At 41.2% G+C, this 25211-nt stretch overlaps 2 protein-coding genes across 2 annotated transcripts; one reads left to right on the top strand and one right to left on the bottom strand.

Annotated features, from left to right (window-relative positions):
- Positions 1 to 7679: 7679 nt before the first annotated feature.
- LOC147901075 (uncharacterized) lies at positions 7680 to 9717 on the top strand. Its single transcript, XM_087376187.1, has 2 exons — positions 7680 to 8982; positions 9071 to 9717. Exon 1 carries the CDS (start codon positions 7780 to 7782, stop codon positions 8731 to 8733), a length of 954 nt encoding a protein of 317 aa, XP_087232313.1. The 5' UTR covers positions 7680 to 7779; the 3' UTR covers positions 8734 to 8982; positions 9071 to 9717.
- Positions 9718 to 21502: 11785 nt separating this feature from the next.
- LOC147901074 (pentatricopeptide repeat-containing protein At3g16610-like) lies at positions 21503 to 24779 on the bottom strand. The gene has a single exon (XM_087376225.1). The coding sequence runs from the start codon at positions 24116 to 24118 to the stop codon at positions 21812 to 21814; it is 2307 nt and encodes a 768-aa protein (XP_087232351.1). The 5' UTR covers positions 24119 to 24779; the 3' UTR covers positions 21503 to 21811.
- Between the last annotated feature and the right edge of the window lie 432 nt (positions 24780 to 25211).

Genomic DNA, 25211 nt, shown 5'->3' with positions numbered 1-25211 from the left:
ACATTATGATGGGCTGAGGTAGTCCACCACAGTGGAGGATTTAGTGGAACCAGCTTCATGGTGATTAAGTTATCATCCAATTAACTAGCTTAGCATCGGAGGTTGGCTCAAAATGAAATTCCAACCATCATGGTGTAGCGCTTGGGCCACTTTGTTGGTTTTACTTACATGCTTACATGAATGTGAGGATTGAATCAAGCTATAGCAAAGGCTATTCATCAGTTTGGAATACAGGAGACTTGAAAGATAGCAAGTAGGCTTGCATGTGAGAGGTTGTCATTAGGTGCAAATGGTGCAATTCTGATCAACATAGGACATTGTGACAATTGGGGTGGGCCATTGTGGTGGAGAAAGTGGTCTACCTTGGTGGAGGTTGTGGGCCACTATGCTGGTTTTGGCTACATGCTACGATGATGAATCAAATTGTGGCTAGGGATAATGAATTAGCTTGGAATACATGAGGATGTCACAAATATGCGTGAAGTATGATGATGAATTAGCTACATGCTACGATGATGAATCAAACTATGGCTAGGGATAATGAATTAGCTTGGAATACATGACGATGTCACAAATATGCATGAAGTATGATGATGACAAGGATTCCCTCACTTTAATGAAATGATTTTTATCAGTGGTGGGCAAACTACAAAAGTAGGGGGTTCATGACGATTCTACATGGAGTTATGCATGAGCACAAGACCGATGGTACTTAGATCACATGCATAAGGCTAAAGCCTAAGGCTAGAGCGATGCCTATTTTGGGCAAACCAAGTCACCATGATGCTTGGATTGGGGCCACATGGATAAAATTATATTGATAACAAGGGTTAATGCATTTATATGAGGGGCCTTGATGGAGGGAAAATTACAAGCACGATAAGAACTTTTGCTTAACAAGCTCGTAATAAGGACTTTGATGCCATTCAAAAATAGAGTTTGCCCACCCACCCTAGTCCTTTGTTTCCACCATCATGTACCCCCTCCATCTCCACCCTTGCCTCCACCTCTGTCTATGCCCTCATCACCACCCCCATCTACAATCTCATCCTCTATTTCTCTATGTCCAACCTCATTGAACAATATAATAGAAGTTTAAAATCTTGCATGTATTTACATGCCTATAGGTTCATATCATTACTGCATTCTATTGTTTTAGGCCCATGCCACTTCTCCCTACTCCTTAGATCGAGACCTACATAATCCCTAACTATTTACCAATACCACTAGATGGTGGCTTTGTATTGTCATGACATGTGTATGTTGTTTATCCTATACTGCCTACAATGGCAAGTAATTTTGCCATATAACTTGGCATGATGTATATATATGAATTGGATAAGTAAGTCATATGTATTCCAAAGTTGTTTGGATGTCTCAATGTCAATGAAGGAGATGAGGAGATATATGGAGGTGTTTTTTATAGTTGCCCCTCTAGAATACCCTTTAGAAAATGGCCCTTGAATCCTTATGCCATGCTTTTGTAAAATCCATAAAATCCATACCAGCTCCTTTGTATCCCTTATAGTTTCCTTGCAAGAATACCCCTTAAAAAAGGCCCTTAAGTCCCTCTATCATGCTTTTGTAAAATGCATACTGGAACCATTTGTATATGTGGGGGCTTTTCCTCTTTTGATAATAGGAATAGTTCGAATCATAGAGAATTTAGGGCCAATGTTTGCTATTCATTTTCATAGGCCGTGGTGGTGTAAGGGACAATGTACACGCACATGAGGCTATGGAATTTGATTTGTAGAGAGAGCTATTTGGCTACGTAAGTTATGCTTTCGGTACTACCCTTGTACTACCAAAGTGCATAGTGCCATTGGAACTAGCCCAATGTCCTACATGAAAATACATGTTGTACAATAGGACCAGTAAGGTGGCTGATGTGGCTAATTTGAGCCATTAGGGTGGTTGATGTTGCTAGTTTGAGCCATCATTGGTGGGTTGTTTTCTAGTTGACAAAACTGTTTTGAGCCATAGTGGTGTTTGACACGGTTGATTTGAGCCATCATGATGATTAATATTGCTTGTTTAAACAACCATCGCATGTGGTGGCTGGTTTGAGCGATCATGATGGTAGAAATCACTGATTTTAGCTGTTGCTTATGGCTAGCTTGAGCCAGCATAATGGTTGAAGTAGCTGGTTTGAACCATCACAATGATTGTTGTCCTTGGTGGTTGATTGAGAGAGAGAGAGAGAGAGAGAGAGAGAGAGAGAGAGAGAGAGAGAATCCACATGTGTGCACGTGTATGCCCCATGCATGCATGGGTATGTGCGTGCATATATATGCATACAAACACATGCATGCATGTGCCAATGTGCATTGTGTGTGCACATGTGTGCATGCATGTGTGTGTGTACAAGCACATGCATGTGTATGTGTGTGTATGCATGTGCACAAGCACGTGCATGTGTGTCTGCACATACAAGTGAGCGTGCATGTGTGTGTGCACATGCAAGTGGGTGCATGTATGTGTGTGTGCAAAACCATCAAAGTTTTCACTAAAAAAAAGTGTGTGTGAAACCAACCTTTTCTATTTTTTAAAATTCTATGTGTAAGACAGAGTTGACTAGCTATAGAATAGTGCAAAAAGAATTCATAATAGTAGTGCAAAATGCACAAATTTGACTGTGTCACCATAGAATTTATAAAATGTGAGCATTTTACAATAGAGCTTTATCAAATTACGCTATTTGATAGAACTTTACAATAACATATAGAATCCTATAAGCTTATTTCATGAGCTTTTAAATCTTTCAAATCAACTAAACTTATGCATAATGATAGGGGAAGGGATCTGACAAGGCAAAGTAGGGAGTGCTTTAATGAGGAATATATTCCTTGTGGGTAGTGGGAAAGCAAAACAACATGGAGGCTTATCTTCTAAAGTTGCCAATAGATGCTTAACCAAGATGTAGGAGAAGGCAACAATATGCTTGACCAAGATGTAAGACATGGCTACAATATGACCTTGTTCATAAGGAAATATGATCAAGCCAAATCAATGTTCTTCTAAAGTTTCCAATAGATGCTTTGACAAGATATAAAACAAGGCAACAATAAGACCTTGTCATGGTCATAAGGAGGCCATAAAGAAATGGTATCAAGATAATATAGCCAAATAAATGTTCATCCCCATCACATCATTTGCTATTAAGGAATTTTTATAAGCATGCGTCTAGGGATGTGAGGTATTATAATGCGTTCTCCAGTCTAGGGATGTGAAGCTTGAGTTTCTATTTTTCTAATATTAGATTTGAAGAATTACTACTTTCTAATGAGGAGCTATAACATACACAAGGTGAACATGCAACTTAAAGAGTTAAGGGAGGACTAAATAGGTAGTGCAAGGCATGGACATATATGGATAGGATGGACATAAGATTAAGCTTGTAAATAATGCTTAAGCATTATGGTATATTTACAATAATACTTTTGTTGTAATGGTAAGTGAATCTTAAATTTAATTCCAAAATTAAGGACATATAAACTATATTCTTTGGTCGAGTGAGCACAACAGACCTTACATGAGGCTTGAACTTGCATTGTAGGCTTGACGAGGTTGCCTTAAATTGACCAACCCTAATATGTGCTTGAGGACAAGGAGCCTACCATCATGATTGCTGCTCTAAAGTCAGCATTGATGGTTGAGCAATGTCGTAGGGCATATGGGATTGTTAAAACCCAATTGGGAGAATTGGAATTTATAGTAGGCATGGTCAAAGCTTTAAGTAATCAACAAATGGGCATCATGTGGTGTGATTTTGTGCTCTCTTTGGAAGCATCCATCCTTGGAGATCTTCCATCTTGACATCTAGAAAAACATATTGTTTCTAACGTGATAAAATGTACCGAGTGTTTCAATTTTTCAAAACTCGTAAGTTGTTCTTTTTTAGAATTAAAATGCATATAAGATAGTCCCTAAAACGTGGAGGCATGACTTGTTAGCACTACCTTTAGTTATGAGGAGAACTAGGAAATAAAAGCATGCAACATGTGGTAAAAAATGTAAAATTGGAACCCCTCAAATCCCCCTCATCAAATGGGTCATTGGACGGCAATACCTAGTTCTAATGAAAATCTCAACTGGTTTTGGCAAAAGTTGAGTAGGGGGACATAATGGCAAAGAGAGTAGGTTTAGAAGGTTCATTTCAATAAGTATTGCTTGTAGTATCATGAAAGGAGAAGGATGAGATGGGTCCTCATGTCCAGTTTGTTCATCATCTCTCTCTCTCTCTCTGTCCCCTAATTTCATATTGCATAGGCATTATTTGGCCCCACGGACGTTATATCATCATCATCATCATTTCTGTCTCTATGGGAGTGTGGGTAGATCCTTGTCTCATTAAAATGTGATCTCCCTCCCTCTCTTTGTCTTTCTCCCCCCCCCCTCCCTCACTCTCTTCCCCCCCTCCCTCACTCTCTCATTGAACTCCATCATAGTACTTTCTTGAGATTAAAACTTTGAAGCATGACTCTTGGTTGTAAAGAAAAAAGTTGAATGACATTTAAATGGCCTGCCCTATGGCCCTAGAAGCAAAAGCAGAAGCATCAGGCAGGTGTGGAGGTTGGGAGTGGGGGGAAACGATAGAGAGAGAGAGAAAGAGAGAGAGTAGGGAGTGGACCAATAGAAAGTAGGGAGTGAAATAGTAAGGAGAGAAAAAGAGGGAGAAAAAGGTGGAGATGGCATGTCCCAACCAATAGGAATTAAGAGAAATCACTGGAAGAAGATGAAGAAGAAGAAGGGGAGAGAGAGGGAGAAAAAAATGGGGACAAAAATAGCAAGCAAGAAGAAGAAGAGAGAGAGAGAAAAAGGGGGAGAGAAAAATGGGGACAAAAATAGCAACAAAAAGAAGAAGAAGAGAGAGAGAGAGTTTGGGGAGAAAAATGGGGACAAAAATAGCAAGCACATAGGACAAAAATAGCAACGGTGGACAACCAATCACCCGTTTGCACGAGTCAACAAAGAAAATCCACCACCAGTCAAATTTTACCACCTAGCCAGTCCCAGATAGGAAATTTATCATCTTTGAGAGTGCAAAACGAGTACTATAGCCTCTCCCTCCGGGCAGGCTAAAAAGAGTCACATACACACACATTGAACTACATGATAGTCACATCCCTTTATTAGCTCTTCTTGACACCAATTATTTTACGCCAAGTCACTTTCTATTTTGAGAGCGCTTTCTCTCTCTCTCTTTCCTCCCCTTCCCAAATCAACTCGTCTCTCTCTCTTTCTCTCTCTCTCTCTCAAAATTCAACTCGTCCCTGTAAGGGCACGGCCCATGAGTGCTCAGTGCTCACAAGTATTTGTACTCGCGCTCTCTCTCTCTCTCGCTTGCTCGCTCTCTCTCTCATAGTCATTTCGCTTTATTTCATCTCTCTCTCTCTCACAAGTTACTTTCTAGATCAAACCATGGCTTCTTGTTGTTATGACGAGTACCAGGCGTAATCTCAGAAATATACGCTCACTTTTTGTGGGTTTGGAATTGATTTCATTTATCTGTCAATTCTGAGGAGACGTTGATTAAGCTAAGCTGCTCTGTTTTCCGAAGCATCTTAACAATCATTGCAAGCCCTGCATATTGCGCTCGTTCTCTGTCATCCGTTGCTGTGTTCAATAAATTCCGACGGTTGCTTGGATTCCCACCTGATAAAATACTAAGAACATTACATCAACTTGCTTTGGTTAAAGCAGAACTCTGCAAGTTTGTCGGAAAGATAGGTGAAGTCGTAGATTCAGACCGAAGAACAAGCGATGCGGTGAATGGAGGGCAAAGTGGGAGTTAAGTAAGAGTCATGTGCGGGCACTGTTGAAGCAAAGAAATTGGGCAAGAATTTTGAAGAATTGGGGGGGGGCCAGGAGGCCTGTTGAGTAGGTGCAAAGCAAAGCTGGCTGACAGGCTACCAAGGCAGCAGCCATGGATGATAGATATTATTAGATAGGTAGATGAGCAGCAGCAACCAAGCAACAAGAAAAAGTAGAAAGCTCTGCATCAACAGAAAATCCAACTCACAGTCTTCATCTTCATCATCTATCATCTTCCTGTCCATCTTCATTTTCATCATCATCATCATCATCATCATCATCATCCTCATCCTCATCTTCATCCTCATCTTCTCCACCACCTCCTTCAATGGCTAGGGTCACCAGAGTTTTCGATCCTGACCACTGGATCAAAACTCTTCTGTAATCGCAAACATGACACTTGAGAGTGACCGGCTGGATGCTCGATAGTAACCAGCTTTCCTATCCGCTGACGGCCGAAAATTGGTAGTTGCCATGCAATCGGCGATGGTCGAAAATCAGCAGTGGTTGCCTATCCATTGACGGCCGGAAATCGGTGATGGTCGAAAGTCGGCGGTGGTTGTGCATGTGCATCAAAGCACTCATGGATCCAGGAGCGAGCCACAACTTTATCTCCCGAGAGGTATGGGAAAAGCTACAGGTACCCCTAACCCTCACCGTCGAAAATCGGCGACGGTTGTCGGCAAGTACACACTCTCCTATCAACAGGTTGAAACCCCAGTGACTGGATCGGAAACCGATGAAACCAGCTCTTGCCTTCTTGTAGCTACCTCCAGCTGCTGCTGTGAGGTGGCTATGATTCCCTACTCCAGCTCTGATGTTTAATGTCTCCTCTGTTTGCTTCTAGTGCCAAATGCAGCTTCCATCCTCAATCCCTTCCTCCCCTTCCATCACCAGACCTTTGTACAGAACTGTTAGTATCACTCTTCTTCTTCATCTTCACCTTCATCTCCATCTCCATCAACTTCACCATCCTGATGTCTGCCTTCTACATCCCCTTAAGCTTCTACTTTGCATCCTGAGCTACTTCTGATGATCCTGCAAACATGATTTATTGGGTGCTCCAGCAGCTCTACCACCCATCATCTGCACGCACAGAGAGAGAGAGAGAGAGAGAGAGAGAGAGAGATGGGAAGAGCAATAGTACCCATCATCTACATGCTTTCCATCTCTGTCACAGCAGCTCCATACAACCAGCTAGCTAGCTAGCTCACCATCACCACCACCCTCCGACCCATCACCTTTCTGTAGCACGATCAACTTCCAAGCTCCCTCCTTTTTCCTCCCAATCATCGTCCTCGTCTGCCCCGCTCCTGAACACTCCATAGATGTTGTCGCTGCTTTGTCTCCTGCTGCAGCAAGCCAGCTGTTTGGGGGCCTCTGCTACTGCCTTTGTACCTTCCATTCATTGCTCTCTTTGTTTCTTGTCGCTGCCCTTTGCAGTGTTTGCACTATCTCGTGCTGCTGCTGCTGCTGCCTTCTTCTGGATACACATTAGATGTCCTTTGCGGTACACCAGCCATTGTGGCATATACTCATCCTCTTTCCTCCTGTAAAGGCGCCCCGCTTTTCGCTAAAGACCGGCAGCCCATTCAGCTTCATCACCCACCAGTCTCTCCCCCTTAGAGGTTGAGCTCCGCTCTGAGATCTGCAGCTCAACTCAGGAGCTTCCATTCTTCCCCCCGAGCCCCATTTCATCGACTTTTCGACCCTTCTCTGATTCCACTTTGCATGGTGTCTGTCGCAATCTTTCGCTTTTGCATGAATGTTCCAGTTATATCCCCTTCATCCGCTTCCTGGCTCGATCAGCTCATCAAAATGACGGTCCATACAAATTTTTCCTTGTCAATAGTCGCAGGGCGGTCGGCAGCATTAAGCCGGGTATTGATCTAACAGAGCTACCTCTAAAACTTGAGGGTGCGGATTTCGTTCAGTGGTGAAGCAGCGAAACGTGGTTTCGTTATGCCTGAACCCTTCCCATCGTGTTTCGGGGAACATGGAAGCCCACGCACCGATATGTCAGGTTGTGTTAGGACTTCAGTTGTGTGCCTGTATCGGATGAAGATGGCTGGATGTTCCAGGCCTGTGTCTGTCACTTGGTGTAAGGGCCTTTTGGGACAGGGTTTCAATGTGAGTATAGACGATCCTTCCAGTCAGTATGTGTGCAAAATAGATATGAGACCATGGTTCTTCTGGAAGAAACAAGGGTCCAAGAGTATCTATGTGGAAGGGAAGAAAATGGAAGTTTTCTGGGACTTGTGTTCTGCCAAATACGTCTGCGGTCCAGAGCCTCAAGAAGGTTTTTATTTAGCCATAGTTTGTGAGCAGGAGATCATCCTGCTGCTGGGCGACATGCAGAAGGAAGCTTTCAAGAAAACCAGGTTAGGCCCCTCTTTGATGGTAGCCACATTGTTGTCAAGAAAGGAGCATCTCTTTGGAAACAAAGTTTACAGCACTAAGGTTCAGTTTGGGGAGAAAGGACCAATGCATGACATTGCCATTGAATGCCATATGAAGGAGCCACGGTTGTGTGTGAGAGTGGACAAACAAACCGTAGTACAAGTTAACCATTTGATATGGAAATTTCGTGGTAATCAGACTATTCTAATAGATGGGATCCAGATTGAGATTTTCTGGGACGTCCACAATTGGCTTTTTAATCCAAGCAATGGATATGCAGTGTTCATGTTTCAAACCTGTACTGCTAATGAGAAGCCTTGGTTGAGAGAGATCGGTGTCCCTCCTGTTCTGCAGTGTCCTGCTACTCATAGTTTCACAGATAAAGACAGTAAGCAGTGGTTAGCAGATAGATCATGCGCTTCAGTGTTACAGTGGCCAAACACTCACAGTTTTAAAGAGTCTTGTGAACGATCGTTGGGCTTCTCCTTACTTTTGTATGCCTGGAGAAATGAGTAGGGATGAAAAGAGACTGCACAGGTTTTAAAGCGTTATGGAAGAACTGCTGGAATGATCTATGCAAAAGATGCTGCCCAAGACCATCGGTGGAAATATTTTTTTTAATGATACGATCACTTCAACTGGTCTAAAGGGCTAACCAAAATAGGCGAAGAACGCTTCACTTTATGAAGTTGGCCTGCTCTTGTCCTTACTCTTGAGATTATGGGCGCACAATTTCGCAAACTGCTCAGATCATCCTCGCCGAAGGTGCCATTTGCTGCTTTGTTTGGTTTTTATCAGTGAATTTTGGTGATTTCAATACAGGATTGATTTCTGGAGTGGCTCACAGATGCAGTTCTTCGAGAACTATGGTAAAAGCAGGTTTTGACTGGGAGCTGTCGTAACCTCTCATCTCTGCGGATGCAGCCATTAGTTTCAATACCCGTTGTGTGCTGTTTGTTTGAGCTCCGAATGAGTTTGAAGATATGATGAAAAGATCTTGAATGTACTACCAAATTTTGGATGTTGGTTTATGGGTGGATTGCTCAGTTGAGTGTTCTTCTGGCCATAACAAATATGTTCTCATAGAGGATTAGCGGTGGCTCTTACTTCTTCATTGTACAGCAGCAGAAGAAGAGAGTGACCCATACCTTCTGAACAAGGCTTTGTGATGAAGCATTTGGTCTTTGAGCCCTACTACTCACCAGGAATGTGTATATTGATGTAGAAAATTCCCATGATATATAATACAACTAATGCTCTGTATTGCATGAGCCATGCCATGCATGACTATAAGTTGTGCCAGTATGGCTACACGTTTGCACGGTGTCACAGATTCAGCATGTGCAAGAAATGTAATGCCATTGCAACTTTGTGGGAGAACACCTGGGTATCGTGTGGGACTTTTACATATCTTTCCTCTATGTCAGCAGAACTGAAAGCAGTTGGTTGGATTTAAATAGTTTTCCATTGCGTCAAGTCTTTCGCTCATTTTTCAGTGTTCATGATAACGTTATGAAGGGCCAGGATCTTTAATTCTGGCATTGAGTGTGGAATCCATGGTTTTAAGCTTCACAAGTGACATAGCATGATGTTTTCATTGATGGATTATTATTGTGACATTGCTTGCCAGCTCATGTCACAAACATTTACATATCTTGAAGGACATCCATTCTCCCATAAAAATTTCCACTTTTTTTTCATTTTTCTATTTATTATTAATTTTTTCTTATTTTCTTTTCCTAATGTCCTAAAGTTTCCTAAGTTGTTTTCTCCTATTTTCATCCATTTTCTTTTGCTAATTTGTTCCTATTTAATCCCTTCTTGCATCCTTTCCACTTTTTCACTTCACTCCCTAACCCACCGCACCTAACGAGAATCCCTCCCAAACCCAATCCATTCCCTTTCCATCCCCTTCTCCCCCCTCCCCTCCCTCCGCCCCGCCCCGCCCTTCCTCCCTCCCCCTCTAAATTTTCTTGTACTTATTCCCTTTCTCTCCTAATTATTCATTTTTCCTTAATTATTCTCACCTTTTCTTCCTTTCTTATTTCTAAGATTTTCCTTACTTCCTTAATATCCTAGATTTTCCTGTTCTCCTATTATTATCTATTCTTGAATTATTCGTATTCACACACATGTATACTTCTTCAATGATGAATTATTATTTTATGTGCACCCCATGAAATCTTCCATTTACACTCTTTTTTAAACCACTCCACACTGATCCTCCCATATCTCTACTAATACCTTCTCAACCCATGCTCTCATTTGCTCCTTACTCCAGTTGTGACATAAACAAATTTTAAATTATCTAAGAATCCATATGGTTGTTTATATTCCTTAGGAAAGTGATGGCAAAGCAGAGAAAACAAGCATTGCCTATCTACCCAAATGTAACTATGTTGTTCTAACACCTAGTTTACTTGGATAGTGGCACAAGTAAGTGGACCCTGATCTCAAAACCTGGACTGTCTGAGGATTCGACATCTTTTCTTAATATTGTGTTTGTCAAACTCAATGTTATAAAAAATTCTTAATTTTGGTGGAAACTTTTGCAAACTCTAGCTATTCTTTTTTTTTTAACTTTTTATCTAATTGATGAAATTTTGTATGGCTCAATTATTGATGGGACTTTTTAATCTATATACACACACATACACACGCACGCATGCACACACGGACACTGAGAGTGCCTAATTCAATATTTACTTTTGAGAGCTTGAAACCACCTTTTTTTAAATGTCCATATCTTGGTTGATTTGCATCCAAATTCAATGAGACCGATTTGAACAAAGCTATCACACAATAGCAATGAATGCTACTCAGATGCTTTTTGGGAATCATTATTTACAGCTATCAGTGCACTCATTAGAAATGTTTTTTTTGCTATTTTGTTCATATCTTGGTTATTTTTGGTCATATTTCCATGCAATCTTTGTTGACTTGTTGAACATAATGAATGCCATCGTTCAAAAGTTATTTTTGGCTATTTTTCGCACAATTTTCTATAGTACAACTCTTGTAGGAGTTTTTATCACGATTGACAATTAATTTTGACTAGTATCCTTCTCTCTTTGAAAGAATAGTTGTTGGGAGACAAGGATATTATGTGGTAAAATCATATGATGGGATTTCCTTTTAGTTGGATGGTAAGAATAATGAAAATTGGAATTTCAAACTTGTAAATATATTTCAAATGAAAAAGTGGTGGAATATTGTTACACAAAAGGAGAAGAGAAAACAACCCCCAAGATCCTCTTTATTGACACGAGGTCAACTTTCAAAGCTTTTCAAATAAAACTTCCAAAATTTATAAAACAACAAAATAAATAGGATGAAAAAGCACAATTAACATCAATATTCTTAGCTTCAATGTCCAAGATGTCATGGTTTGGATCATTAAAGATAAGAAGTTAGATATAGATGCATGAAATGCTCTAGAAAATTAGTTCAATATAAAGAAAACCTAGTGATACTAAAGGCAAAGCAATTAAATTTAAACGTCAAGAGAATATCAAGCTAGGAAAATTAGTACAAAGTTTACCACTCAATGGTCTTGGCAAAGACTCTGATCAGTTTATGATAGCAATGATCACCAGAGATGTACCATTCTTGAAATTAAATTGAGCATGTATATGAAATAATATACAAGAAGAGGTGCAAACATCGAGCATGTTTATGCAAGAATATATAAGAAGAGGTGCAAACATTGATATACTAAAAGTCATGATTAAGCATTCTCCACTAGAGGAAGAGGGTTTTACATAGGAAAAATAAAAAATCTACAAAGATTCAACAATCAAGCTCGAGGAAACTATTTGTGTAGATTTGGTAGACATTTCAATAATTACCAATATTTGCAATCTTTATCAAGACATCATTATCAGCATCAAGGTCCTTGCACTCAAAGAGGGACATGGAATCCTAGAGGGAAAAGAAACCCTAGAAGACCAAGTTGATCAAAAAGACATTCCTAGAAAGATAGGCAATTGTCAATACTTTGGAATCCGAGGCCATTGGGAGGCTAAATGCAGGAAGAAATAAAAGACATAGCTAGTGAGTAGTTTTTAGAAAGATGATACATGGGAAAGCAGACAAGAAATCATTTCTAATATCATGGTCTAGGAACTCAAATGTTATCTAGATCATTCACTATGACATATGGGATTTAATAAGATCTTAAAAAGGATTCCCACTAAGCCTAGTCTAACACTCAATGAACATAAGGATCATGGAGGATCAAACCATATGAAAAAAGCATGAGGGGGAGACACAAAGTAGGAAACAATCAATGTATTCCAATATCTTTATCAACACTACAAGGGAGGCTTCTTATATAGAGAGAGCCTTTAGAATAGTCAACACTTGTGGTATCCTTTGATCCCACATATCATCTAGTGGTAGAAGGACGACCATTTTTCGAGTGAAATCTTCCGAGCGTCCGAGCGAAGGAAAAAAAAAGGCTTCCAACTATGTAAAAACATGGCAAAAGTGGATCGGAAGAAAACATAGTTTCACTTAGAAAGATGAAAAGTATTATAGCAATGCCTATTTTATACACAAATCTATACATGAATCTTTGGGAATGGTGAGTAACCTAATGGGACAGCTTTGGAAGAAACTCACATGTAGAGTAGACTTCTCTATGAAAATTCCCTTATGATCCTTCTTACAACTTTTACTTAATAGGGGGTGATATTGAAAACCCTCTCCAAACCTATCTTTACAAAAGGCTTTCTCCAAAGACATCTCATTGAAGCAAGCTATTTAAGTACTTTCGCTAGCGAAACCCCTTTGAAGTAGGTCTTCCAAGGTAGTTTCGTTGGCAAAACTACCTTGGCCAACACTATTAAAAGTGACATAACTTTCACATCGAATGTCCAAATATATTCATTCAGCCACTCAAATTGACCGAAAAACACCAATTGAGTACATCTATGGGGCAATATTTTGAAAAATCTTGCATGTATAGTATTAAATACTACATATATTTTATGAGAGTGATATATAAGCCCAATTTAATACTTATTTATAGTATTTTAAACTTCTTTGGAAACATATCCATAAATATCTAGTGATAGGATGAAGATGCCGTATCCTTCTATTAGTTTGCCTAAGGCCTTTTTCTTGGTCGTCTGGTCGTAGATGTTTGCTGCATCGATGAGTCGAAGTTTTTGGCCGTTGTAGCTGAACAGGTTGTTGCATCTGAGTGTGCAGTCGTCATTCCTTACTCTTGGTGGAGTGATGCTTGAGCTATGGCATACATACACCTTCTGCTTATTGGGCAGCAAGGTCTACCTTTATTGGCATAGATGCAGTGCTGTTGAACATTGCACTTGTTGTAGTAGAGTCTGTATATTGAAGCCATGTTCTAGCTGCTTTGAGGATTGCGTGTGGTCAACGGGCACTGCTGCTTCACGTGTTGTTGCTTCAGTATTGCTTATACTCTACCAAGTCCACATATGCTACCCTTCTTTTGCCTTGGTCATCATTGCTGCCTGTGTTGCTTGCTTGTATTGCATCTATTGCTTGTTTCTTGTCTTTGCTAGTCCAATTGATGCTACGTGTTGTTTGTCATAGTTGCTTTTCTGTGTCTTGCTTTCTTTTGCTACTTGTATTCTCGTAGGTACATGTAAGCATAGGAGTTGCTTTGACATAGATATGCTTCTATGTTCTATAGCGTAAGTCATTTTTGAGTCAGCCTATGTTATGCTGCTGCCTGTTAATAAGCTGGTCCGCTTGGTGTTTGCTGGACGGTTGGTGTAGGTAAAGTGTTTTTGCTCTAGTTTGTGGCTTGCTGTGTACTACTACTAGGCCCGTGTGCCCTCTTAGTCTTTAGTTGCTATTGCAAATAGTCTCTGTCTCGCTAATGTACTCTAGTTGGGCATCATTTATATCTATTGTGGCTGACCTTTGTAGAGTTGGTTGCCTATCAAAGCTTAGTGTAGTCACTTTGGCTGTCATGTTCTGCTTTGTTGCTGTGTGGCACCATTTGCTGTACTTTTAGATAGGCTGGAACCTTGTCTCTCTCAACCAAGAGGGCTTGGAGAAGTAGAGATCCATGTCTACAAGTCTCCCTATTTCTCTCTCTCTCTCTCTCTCTCACACACAGAATAACTCAAACTCTCTCTCACAAACTCAATGAACCCCTCTCAATGGAAATGAAGAAAGGGATGAAGAGAAATGCTCAAAGGAATGAAGAACTCTCCATGGAGGGAAATGTATGATAGAAACTTATTTCAATCTAAAACTTTTCTAGCCTTCGCTAAACCTATGGTCTGATACCATGTGAAGATTTTGGAACGGATCGCCACTAAGCCTAGTCTAGCACTCAATGAACATAAGGATCACAGAGGATCAAACCATATGAAAAAAGCCATGGGGGTGGAGACACAAAGTAGGAAACACTCAATCTATTCCACTTTCCTTATCAACAATACAATTATATAGAGAGAGCCTTTAGAATAGTCAACACTTGTTGTATCCTTTGATCCACATATCATCTAGTGGTAGTCCTTGCTACACATTATCTTTTGATGTAGTCCACATTCTTGGGTGGCTACTGTAATTCATACAACATCATACCTTAGCTCATACCTTTGCCTCTAATTATGTGCTCATGGCACCATCTCTCAACAATAGAGGTAGAGCATTATTCTTCATCCCCTTCACTGATGACTACTCTAGATTGACCTAGATATATTTCTTGCGATAGAAAATAATTTCTCTCCCTACATTCAAGGATTTCAAAGAACTTGTGGAAAAATATACTATCATTTATCAAGATCCTTGATGTGATAATGGATGAGAATACAAGTTATCTAAGCTCAATGCTTCTTCCAAAAACTTTGGGATGAAAAAACAATTCACATGTAGATATACTCTAGGAGTAGCAAAAGGGGGGAAAAATCATTGCAAAGTTAGCAAAATGTATGCTTGATGAAAAGAAAATTTTAAGGCCATTGGGTTGAAGCTTGTGAAATGGCTATATAGGTGATGAATACAAGTCCTCCTATTGTATACTTGTGAAATAGCTATGTAGTTGATCAATAGAAGTCTTATTCTATCTTGCAAAATAGGACACCATTTAGGCAAGCCCTTGGTTGACCATTTGAGAGTATTTAGGACACCATTTAGGCAAGCCCTTGGTTGACCATTTGAGAGTATTTAGCTCTATAGATATTGCACATGTTCTAGATTAACTTAGAAAAAAACTTGATGTCAAATCCACTAAATATGTCTTCAAAAAATATTGAAAAGAATCCAAGTATCTATATTAATGATCTCAGTATTAATGAAAGCTCATCATACTTTGATCAACCTACAACAATATCAGTAGCTACTCCATCTTAAAAAAAAAGAAATCACCTTGTTAACTCCAAAAACTTAAGGGAATAGCTTCGTAGCACAATCAAATAGTGCTTAGTCCATAGTGGCACCCCCAAGTAAAGGCAAGCAAAAAATGGAGGAAATGATAAACACAGTAATTACCATGGTCATCATTGACATAATATAAAAAAGGTGGACTTACAAAACAAAATTTTCTTTCATGGAAGAAGTTATGGAAATTGATGAGCTACATTTTCAAAAAAGCAATTCAAGTACTTGGATGGTAGCATGCCATGGATAAAGAGTATAATACTCTCATCAAGAACTAGACTTGGCCTAAGTAGACTGAGATCCTTTCTTGCATGTCAAGGAGACATCATAGGATATTTTTATATTTGTTCTTTACGTGGATGATTTAATGACCACAAATATAATGGAAAGCTCATTTTAAATGTCAAAAGTTGGCTCAAGTAGACTTGACATGAAGGAAAAGGGAGACCTCAATTATTTTCTTGGCATAGAAATATGGAGGGGTTCACAATTTTATTTTTTTGAAGCAATTGTGCATGCATGATTGTGACCCTTGCCTACTCCCATGGAGTCAAGCATAAAGCTCTCAGCTTAGAATAAGTCAATAGTATAGACAATTCATTAGTAATTTTATTTTTTGGATCATTAATACTAGGCCAAACATTTCATATTTAGTTGGTGTTCAAAGTTAGTAAATGCAAAATCCAAAAAGGCTCATCTAAATGCAACTATAAGAGGTCTCAAGTATCTTCATGGTACATGGGACTATGGACTTAGATATGCTAGATTATAGTAGTGTGGATGAGTCGATAACACAAGGTCTACAAGTGGCTTCTCCTTCATTCTTGACTTAATAGGATTGTCATGCAAAGAAAGAAGTAGAAAATAGTAGCGTTATCATATAAGATGATCCTACTACTCTACTTTGATATTATGAGTGGTATTCAATCAGAAAAATCCCAATGTTTTGAGCAAATCATATTGAAGTACACTATCACTTTATCTATGAGAAATTCTGTAGTAAAGATTGATCTTGTTCATATTTTGACACTATAACACGTTGCATATATATTCCCCAGGCCCCTCTCCCCAAAAATTCAGTTGCTTTTAATATTAACTTGGTATCTTCTAAAGATAGCTAGAACTTAGGAGGGGGAATACCACCATTGCCTCTTCTTTTGTCCTAGAGGATAGAGGTGGGCCCCTCCCCTAACACAAGCTCAATAGGGGCTAGGTAGACAAGGCTCAATATCCTCACAAGCAGTAGAAACGGGAGGCCCAGATCCCTTGGGTGGATCCTTCCAAGGCATATATATTCCCCAAGCCCCTCTCCCCAAAAATTCAATTGCTTTTAATATTAACTTGGTATCTTCTAAAGATAGCTAGAACTTAGGAGGGGGAATACTACCGTTGCCTCTTCTTTTGTCCTAGAGGATAGAGATGGGCCCCTGCCCTAACACAAGCTCAATAGGGGCTAGGTAGACAAGGCTCAATGTCCTCATAAGCAGTAGCAACGGGAGTCCCAGACCCTTGGGGTGGATCCTTCCAAGGGGAAGGGGAATAGGGTGGAGAGGAAGAATCCAAGTAAGAAGGCTATGAAAAATCAAAGGTAGTGTGCCAGACTTAGAGAGAGGGCACAAGAAGAGTGGGAGGTAGCTTCCTATCAGAGAGTTCCCCATCATGCTGGCCCAAGCCCTCAATGGATGAGACGTTATTTGATCTTCCTATATATCTCTAGAGCCGGTGCCCTAGTGCACTCTAGATCCTACATAGCAACAAACTATAGAAGAACCAACCTCTTCATCCCTACTCCGCCTGCCTCCTTGCTTCCCCCTTTCACCAATGCGAGCAAGTCCCCCTCTCAGTCTTGCTTAGAACCTTAACCCTCGGGCACAGTTTGTGGCTTCATCTTCATGGTAGTAGTCTAGCATTCATCTAGTGCAAGATCTAATTGTCGTAGAGTAGTCAACCACCATCTACTCTTCTAAGCTCAAAGCCTTGCTGAGGGTAGCTCTTATCAAGGGAATTTTGGTTGCTTGGACCATGGAACTACCTCAAGACTTTGGACGAGTACCATATGCCATTGGAGGTGACACTTTTGATTTTGTAGCCTTTGAAGGGAGGTTCCATTGGAATTTTCCACTCTCGTCGGTCCCGCCCTTTTTGGAGCTTCAATTTTGCTCCCACAAAAGACGAGCAGTGGACACCTAGGCTGTTTGACTTGATGATGAGCAATTATTTATAACACATGATGGAGGATTGGCTAGGTCCCCAGGATATGGAGCTATGGATGCAATAGTGTGCTAGCATACGTTTTCTTTCATATCACATAGTAAGTTTTGAATATTTGAGTGGAGCCAATGATGACCCTATTACGATGTCTCTCAAATAGGATTACTCTCCTTCCAAACCCCTTTTGAAGTCTAAAAAATATAAGGTTGTCATGCAGGCTCCTAACTATAAGTGGGCCCTATTATCCACACCCATGGCTCACCATGAGCTGGACTTTGGTGACTTGGAACATCCACGAGGTCCACAATCATGCACACCAGTAGCTGTATCCCCATTGATACTTCGCTAGAAGCAATAGAGGGTAGTAGGACAAACAATGGACTCCTCTTGATGCAAGAGCATATGCTTTCAAGATTTGATATCAATCATTACCACCACCTTGTCCCAAGGAGAGGCCCTAAGGTTTGTTCCCCTGTAGTTGGCAAGAGGGGTAGGGTATGTTGGTAATTTATTTAGAGGTGGTGGGTCATAGTTCTTTTGTGCACACCAAACCTTCCATACCTAAAAAGAAAATGGAAATAATCCTAACATCGATGCATGTTAAGTATGGACATAATCCTTCAATTCCTAAAAGGACAATGGAGATAACCTTGATATAGGTCCAACTTAAAGCGCATAGCTATGCGACTCTTCACTCTTGCACCAATATTTGTTGATATGTGGTGGTTTTGGGAGACAATGTAGAAGAACAAGACAATAAGTAGTAAGGCAATGAGAAAATGTGACTCCTAGCTTTATCTCCCTCCCATGTACACATCATTCCTATCTTCACATTTTGCATCTATCCATGCACACTTTCTCATGAACAACATTGCACAACACACGACTACTATTGCTATCTACTCTGTGAAAACACTCACATAACCATCTGCAACCACTATTATTGCTCTCTAATCTATATGGAAACAATCACACAACCCTTTTATAGCCATCAACCACTACTAATTCCTTTTTCTATAGCTGTTACTTGGCATAAAATACTCTCCCTCTAGAGAGCTTATTGAGTATCCTACATTGGGAGTCTTTCCTTAATATGTTCCATTGATGATGTGAAACTGCTACGAGGACATGCAACCAACATTCTTACATGAATATCCTACCTAAACCGTTGGGTGGGATTTCTCCATAGCTTTTGGAGTTCTAGCAGCAGATTTTGGTCTATCCTTCACATTGGACTTTTCTTTGTCCTTAGTTCCATGGACTTAGGCTATCAATACCCAATTGTTGTTGAAGCCATGTCCTCATGACTTCTATGTGTTTTGTCTAGGAGATGATTTAGTACGAGGTCTATTATCTAGTTTGCCTCCACTTGCATGACTTGATACAACTCTAAATAATGGTCTTTTATCACTTCATAATATGTGCCACTCCCTTTCAATCTATGGAATTTCCATCTTTGTAATTGGGTCTAGGAGTTCGTCTAGTGCTCTGTTGCCACAACATTGATCCGCTTTGCTTTATGGATTCATAGCTTTATTTCTAAGTACATTTTGGTGGCAACTAACTATTTCACCAAATAGGATGAAGCAAAGTCTTTGAGGGATGGTGTAAAGCACAACAAATTTTGTGTGTGTAGATATCCTATGTAGGACTAAATGCCCTATTCAAGTCATGTTATGTCAAGAGGTTCAATTCATCAATTTAGTGATACCTAAATCAATTGCTATTTAAACTCACTCTACTTCCATCCATCCTTTTGTGACATCAAATTGAAGGGTGACCAATCTACATACTCCTTTCCTTTTTGTATTCACCATATGACTACCATTGCTCTCTATGTAAACACTCTATGTAAACACGACTACTACTGCTCTTTGCTCTCTATGTATTCACCATGACTATTATTGCTCTTTGCTCTATATAAATGCTCCCAAAACCTTTTATACACATTAACCAGTACTACTTCCCCTTTCTACAACTATTGATTGGCCTAAATACTCTCCCTCCAATGATGTGTTTCCCATGTGCAAAGACTCTCCTTAATTTGCTTCACCCGTTGATAATACCAAAATTGCTGCTAGGATATAACAGTGAGACTCGCATGAAGATCTTGCTGAAGTTGTTGGGCAAGAACTTTTTGGTGAAATTGCTGGACACCACCTTCATGGCTACTTGCCAATGCCTCTTTTGCTAGCTCCTTTGATCTTGGGACCTATTGGCTATAGTTTACTTCATCCTTTGCTTTACCCTTTTCTTCGCCATTTGATTCTTAAGTTGGGCTCAAGTGGGGGCTCCACACCTATACTTATGCTACGTGGAGAACACAAATAAACCTGTACTTATGCCACATGGAAAGCACATAGAAAATCTGACAAGAGAAGTATATGAATGGTACATGGACAAGTCCCAAATCAACATAGCATTGGTACGTATATGGCATTGGTTAAAAAACAAGCAATAAAAAGACTAGATGATCCATATTTCATAAGAGATGAATAAAGTGCGGATGAAACATAGAAAAGGATATTTGAATATCAAGAAAGAAAATATCTACATTCACTCCCAATTTTGAAGCCATTATCTTGCGGCCCTCTATACTTATTAAACGTTTCTTACTCTATTTTTTGTGGATTCATTTACTTTATTGTTCGCATTGCCTTAAGGCAATGGTAAAGGAACCTATTTCCATTTCAGGGTCTTTCTTAAGCACTCAAGTTCCAATCCCACATGGCTATATTTGGTTCACGACTTTTGTGTTCCAATGCATGTCTTTGCTTTCCTATGCACATTTGTGTTCACATTTCAATTATAGCCTCCCTTTGTTAACCTTTAGTGTCTTTGGAAAAGAGCAATGCTTTTGGCACACCATGCCCCCTTGTTTCTCCAATGATATAGGCACTCACACCCACCAGATATCTCATGGAGAACTCTCTCCCCCCACCTTATTTGTTCAATGCCACCTCAAGTATGGACCCTTTGAACCAAACGAAACTCAGAGAGCGGAGAAGATACTAGGACCCTGACGGACCCATGCATGCGGGACTTGCCTTCGACCCAGCCCTCTAGCTCACCACACTAAAACTCCATAAACCAACGGGTGCTCGATCTAGAGCTGCCATACCCATACTGGGCGTTAGGTTCTCGTGTACGCATTTAAGCATTTTCATTCATTTTGATACTCAAGTGTTCCATAGAGACTTTTGTTCCAATATACTGTAACATCCCATTGTGATTTGAAAATGGAGACAAGACGTCTAACATAAATGTTTATAATAAATCTTATCATGACACGAAATATAGACTAGTCTTTGTAATTGCACGAATTCTATGTTTTTGCAAAGAAGCTGTTCAAGCAAAACATAGTTCCTGTACATATAGTATGTATTTATTATTACCCTTTGCTTGTGAGCTGCCAGCTCTGCCTTCTTTTTGGAACAATTGTTTGAGTCTCCTTTGTGAGTGAATTACCACCAGATTACTTGATGCCATAGTGTTAGCATCAACTATCTTGCGGTGGCGAGGCTTATTTTGCATTTGTAGAACTAAAATCTAAACGTTTAAAGCAACTTTGTCAAAGTTGCTTTTGAAATCTGATTAGAAGTGGACTTCTAAGTGAGGACCACATCTCGAAGGTAATACAGCATGGCCAAAACCAACAGAAAGAAAACAGCATGTCATTTTAATGAAAAGGGTTGATTGAATAGCATATTCATTAGTTTACACTCATCATTTGTAACTTTGTCAGCAGTGTCTTAACAATGCGCAAGGCTTGACTACTCTGCGCCTTTACAATTGGCATACAAACTGTATTTGGGAACCTGGTTTATGAACAAGTTCGCCTTAGATGGAATTGACGTGGGAAATATGGAAACAGAGAAAGGAAACCTAATATGGTCACCCCTTCTTAACAACACCAAAGGGTGTATGTTCTATTGAATAGGGTATATGTGCTAACCAGCTTCTTGCTGTGCCCACGTAACCCACCTTTTGCTGCACCAGCAGGATGTCACATGCCACACAATGCAAATGTGGGACATATCCTGCCTTGGGAAAGGTCTTCTAGCCTTGCACATACATCCTTGTTTTCAGAATGTCTCGTATTCTCAACCACAGGTAAGCACAAATCTGTAAACTCCAGTCCAATCCTGTCCAGCTTCTTTCGTTCTTTGTGCTTCACTCTTATTGCCTCGTCGGCCTCCTGCATGTGAGCATCTGCATAGATGTTAGACATCAAGACATACGCTGCAGAATCCTCTTCATCCAATCGTGATGCACGTTCAAAGGCCTGTACTCCAAGCTCAACATTACCCCACTTTCGGCAAGCACCCAACATAGTAAGCCATACTGCAAGATCAGGTTGGAAAGGCATGTTCTCCAGCATTGCTACTGCCTCCTTTAATTGACCTGCACGGCCAAGGAGATCAATCATGCAAGTGTAGTGCCCGAGAATGGGAATGATGCCATAGTCTTTGCTCATGGCCTCAAAGTACTGCTGCCCCTTATCCATTAGACCTGCGTGACTGCAGAGAGTAAGAACACTAAGGAATGTTACACTGTCTGGCTTTATGCCTTCTCCTGTCATTCTCTCAAGCATATTGAAAACAATATCACTTTCTCCTAGCTCAGCATATCCTGCTATTAGTGCAGACCATGAGACTACATCACGAAGTGGAAGCTTGTCAAACAATTCCTGTGCTTTTGAAAGCGAGCCACATTTGGCATACATATCAACCAAAGCGTTGCCAACAAAAGAATCCCTTTCCAACCCCTTTTTGGCAATCTCGCTGTGTATTACTTGGCCGTTGCCAATGGCTCCTATGCTGCCACAAGCTTTCAAGCCACACACAAACGTAAGAGCATCTGGAGAGACGGCATCAATTTGCATCTGTTCATAACAGTTCAGTGCTTCCTCACCAAGCCCACGTTCAGCATATCCTGCGATAAGTGCAGTCCAGGAGACTACATTCCGCACTGGAAGCTTGTCAAATGCTTCCTGTGCTTTTGCAAGCATGCCAAATTTGGCATACATATCAACCAAAGTGCTGCCAACAAAAGGATCTCTTTCCAACCCCCTTTTGGAAACCTCATTGTGTATTTCTCGGCCCTTGTCTATGGCTCCTATGCTCATACAAGCCTTCAAGCTGCACAAAAAGCTGATAGCTCCTGGAGAGACACCCTCCAGTCGCATCTGTTGGAAACAGTTCAGTGCTTCCTCACCGAGCCCATGTTGGGTATACCCTGCAATTAGTGCATTCCAGGAGACTATATCACGACTGGGAAGCTTGTCAAACAAGTCCCTTGCTTTTTCAAGTGAGCCACATTTGGCATACATATCGACCAAAGAGTTCCCAATAGAAGAATATCTTTCCAATCCCTTTCTAGCAATTTCAGCATATATTTCTTCACCCTTGTCTATGGCTCCTACGCTGCCACAAGCTTTCAAACAGCAAAGAAAGGTGACAGCATCTGGAGAGACACCCTCAAATTGCATCTGTTGGAAACAGCTCAGTGCTTCCTCACCAAGGCCATGTTGGGCATACCCTGTTATAAGTGCATTCCACGAAACTACATTGCGAACCGGAAGCTTGTCAAACTCTTCTTGCGCTTTTGCAAGCGTGCCACATTTGGCATACATATCCACCAAAGTGCTGCCAATAAAAGGATCTCCTTCCAATCCCTTTCCGGCAATCTCAGCATGTATTTCTCGACCTCGTTTTGCATCTTTCAGTCTGGCACAAGCCTTCAATAGGGCCACAAATGTATGCTTGCTAGGATACACACAACCCTCTTGCATTTTCTGGTAGAGGTCGAGGGCTTGTTGCGACTCCTCGCATTCATTATAGCCACTGATGAGAGAAGTCCAAGAATACTCATTCGGATCAACCAACCTGTTGAAAAAGCGCATAGCATGGCACATGCTTCCACATTCCACCAACATTGGGACAAGGTAGTTCCCAAGAAATTTATGACCTTCCAGCCCTCTTTCGCACATGTAGGCATGCACGCTCTTGGCATACGCTAGATTTTTCTCTTTCCTGCACCTCTGAAGAATGCATACGAGATTCTCAACCGAAGGCAGCTGGGGCATCCGATGCAAAGAAGTGAGTGCCTCCTCTAAGCTCAACACCTCCCAGCCCCTGTTATCTCGCAGGTGTACTTTAGACACGGTCACCTGTACTTCAGACCTAACGCTAGCCTTGCCATTGCTAATACTCTCAACCAAGCCACGGTCTTCACAGCTTAACTGAGCCTGGCCAGTGGATGCTCTGGCCCCCTGCATTTCCATGCTTCCCGATTCTTTTTTGTCAAGCATACATGGATTGTACAAGTCGCATATCCAGAACGACTCATCCAAAGCGACTCCTTGTTACTGTCAGGCTTAAAATCTGAACCCCTTGGGTTCGCCTGTAAGAACTGAAAATGAGCTGGTTTGACCAGCCAACCAGCCAGTTATGACCGCGTACTGGTACATGCACTCTGCATGTAAGGAGGGAGGGATCCGGGGAATACCCTTGTTCCGAAGCGCTCTGTACCTGCGAAGGATGATCACAATGAGAACCAGAAGTGTGATGGTGCGTGAGATTGGACTCTAAGGTCGCTGAAGGCGAAATTTTTGAGGCACGCTCGACCACGACGGGTATGAGGGTCGGAAAGCTCGCGTCTTGGAGGAATGTCGCAACGGAGATTTCGTGGGTGCGTGGCCATGGAGCCTCGGGGGAATTCATCTGAAGTTTGAGCTTCGAGAGTAACACAAATGCGAGTTCCGCAGAATGTAAATTGTTCACATAAGAGCAACAATCTCAAGTGTTGACATGGGAGCAGCTAGCCGTGCCATTGCTCGCTCTGGAATCCGGTAGCACGCTGCCCAATGGGCGCAAGGGCTTCACCGGCCGCGCCACCGCGAAACCCAAGAGGGAAGACGAGTCGCGCTATCTGTAAGACAAGGTAGCACAATGAAAGATTTGGACGCATGACATGAGCTTCACCGGGGCTTGGCTGGCATAGGCGGTGCTGCATGGGATGCTGCTCCTAGTAGTGTTGTGCGAGTGCTCTTGGCTAGGGCGGGGAGGTGCTCTACGGGTGGGGTACCCACACTCATCTGAATGTCTGATCTGTCTAGCGGTTGGAGGGGATGCAATGGGCCAATCATGTAGCAATTGGAGGAGTTGGAGTGGGCGGCCTTTGTAGGCCTACCACAAATCTTAGTGCCTATTGGGCCAACTAGGACAACAACCCTTCCACCACCTTTTGGAGGATGGCTAAAACATTTTTTGTTAGCAGATACAAAAACCTTGAAGCTCAGGCCTTTTATACTTTGAGAGGCACCCATTGTTGGGCGACCATTTGAACCAATAGGAGTCTTGGTCAGGCATCTCGTTACACACACGCCACCTATGACCAAACCT

This window comes from Dipteris shenzhenensis, chromosome 6 (assembly GCF_047967505.1).
Source record: "Dipteris shenzhenensis isolate YYH24624 ecotype China chromosome 6, Dip_SZ_1.0, whole genome shotgun sequence".
In the NCBI taxonomy this organism is placed as follows: Eukaryota; Viridiplantae; Streptophyta; class Polypodiopsida; order Gleicheniales; family Dipteridaceae; genus Dipteris; species Dipteris shenzhenensis.
Note: the sequence above shows the minus strand (reverse complement) of the source record. Positions and strands in the feature narration are given on the sequence as shown.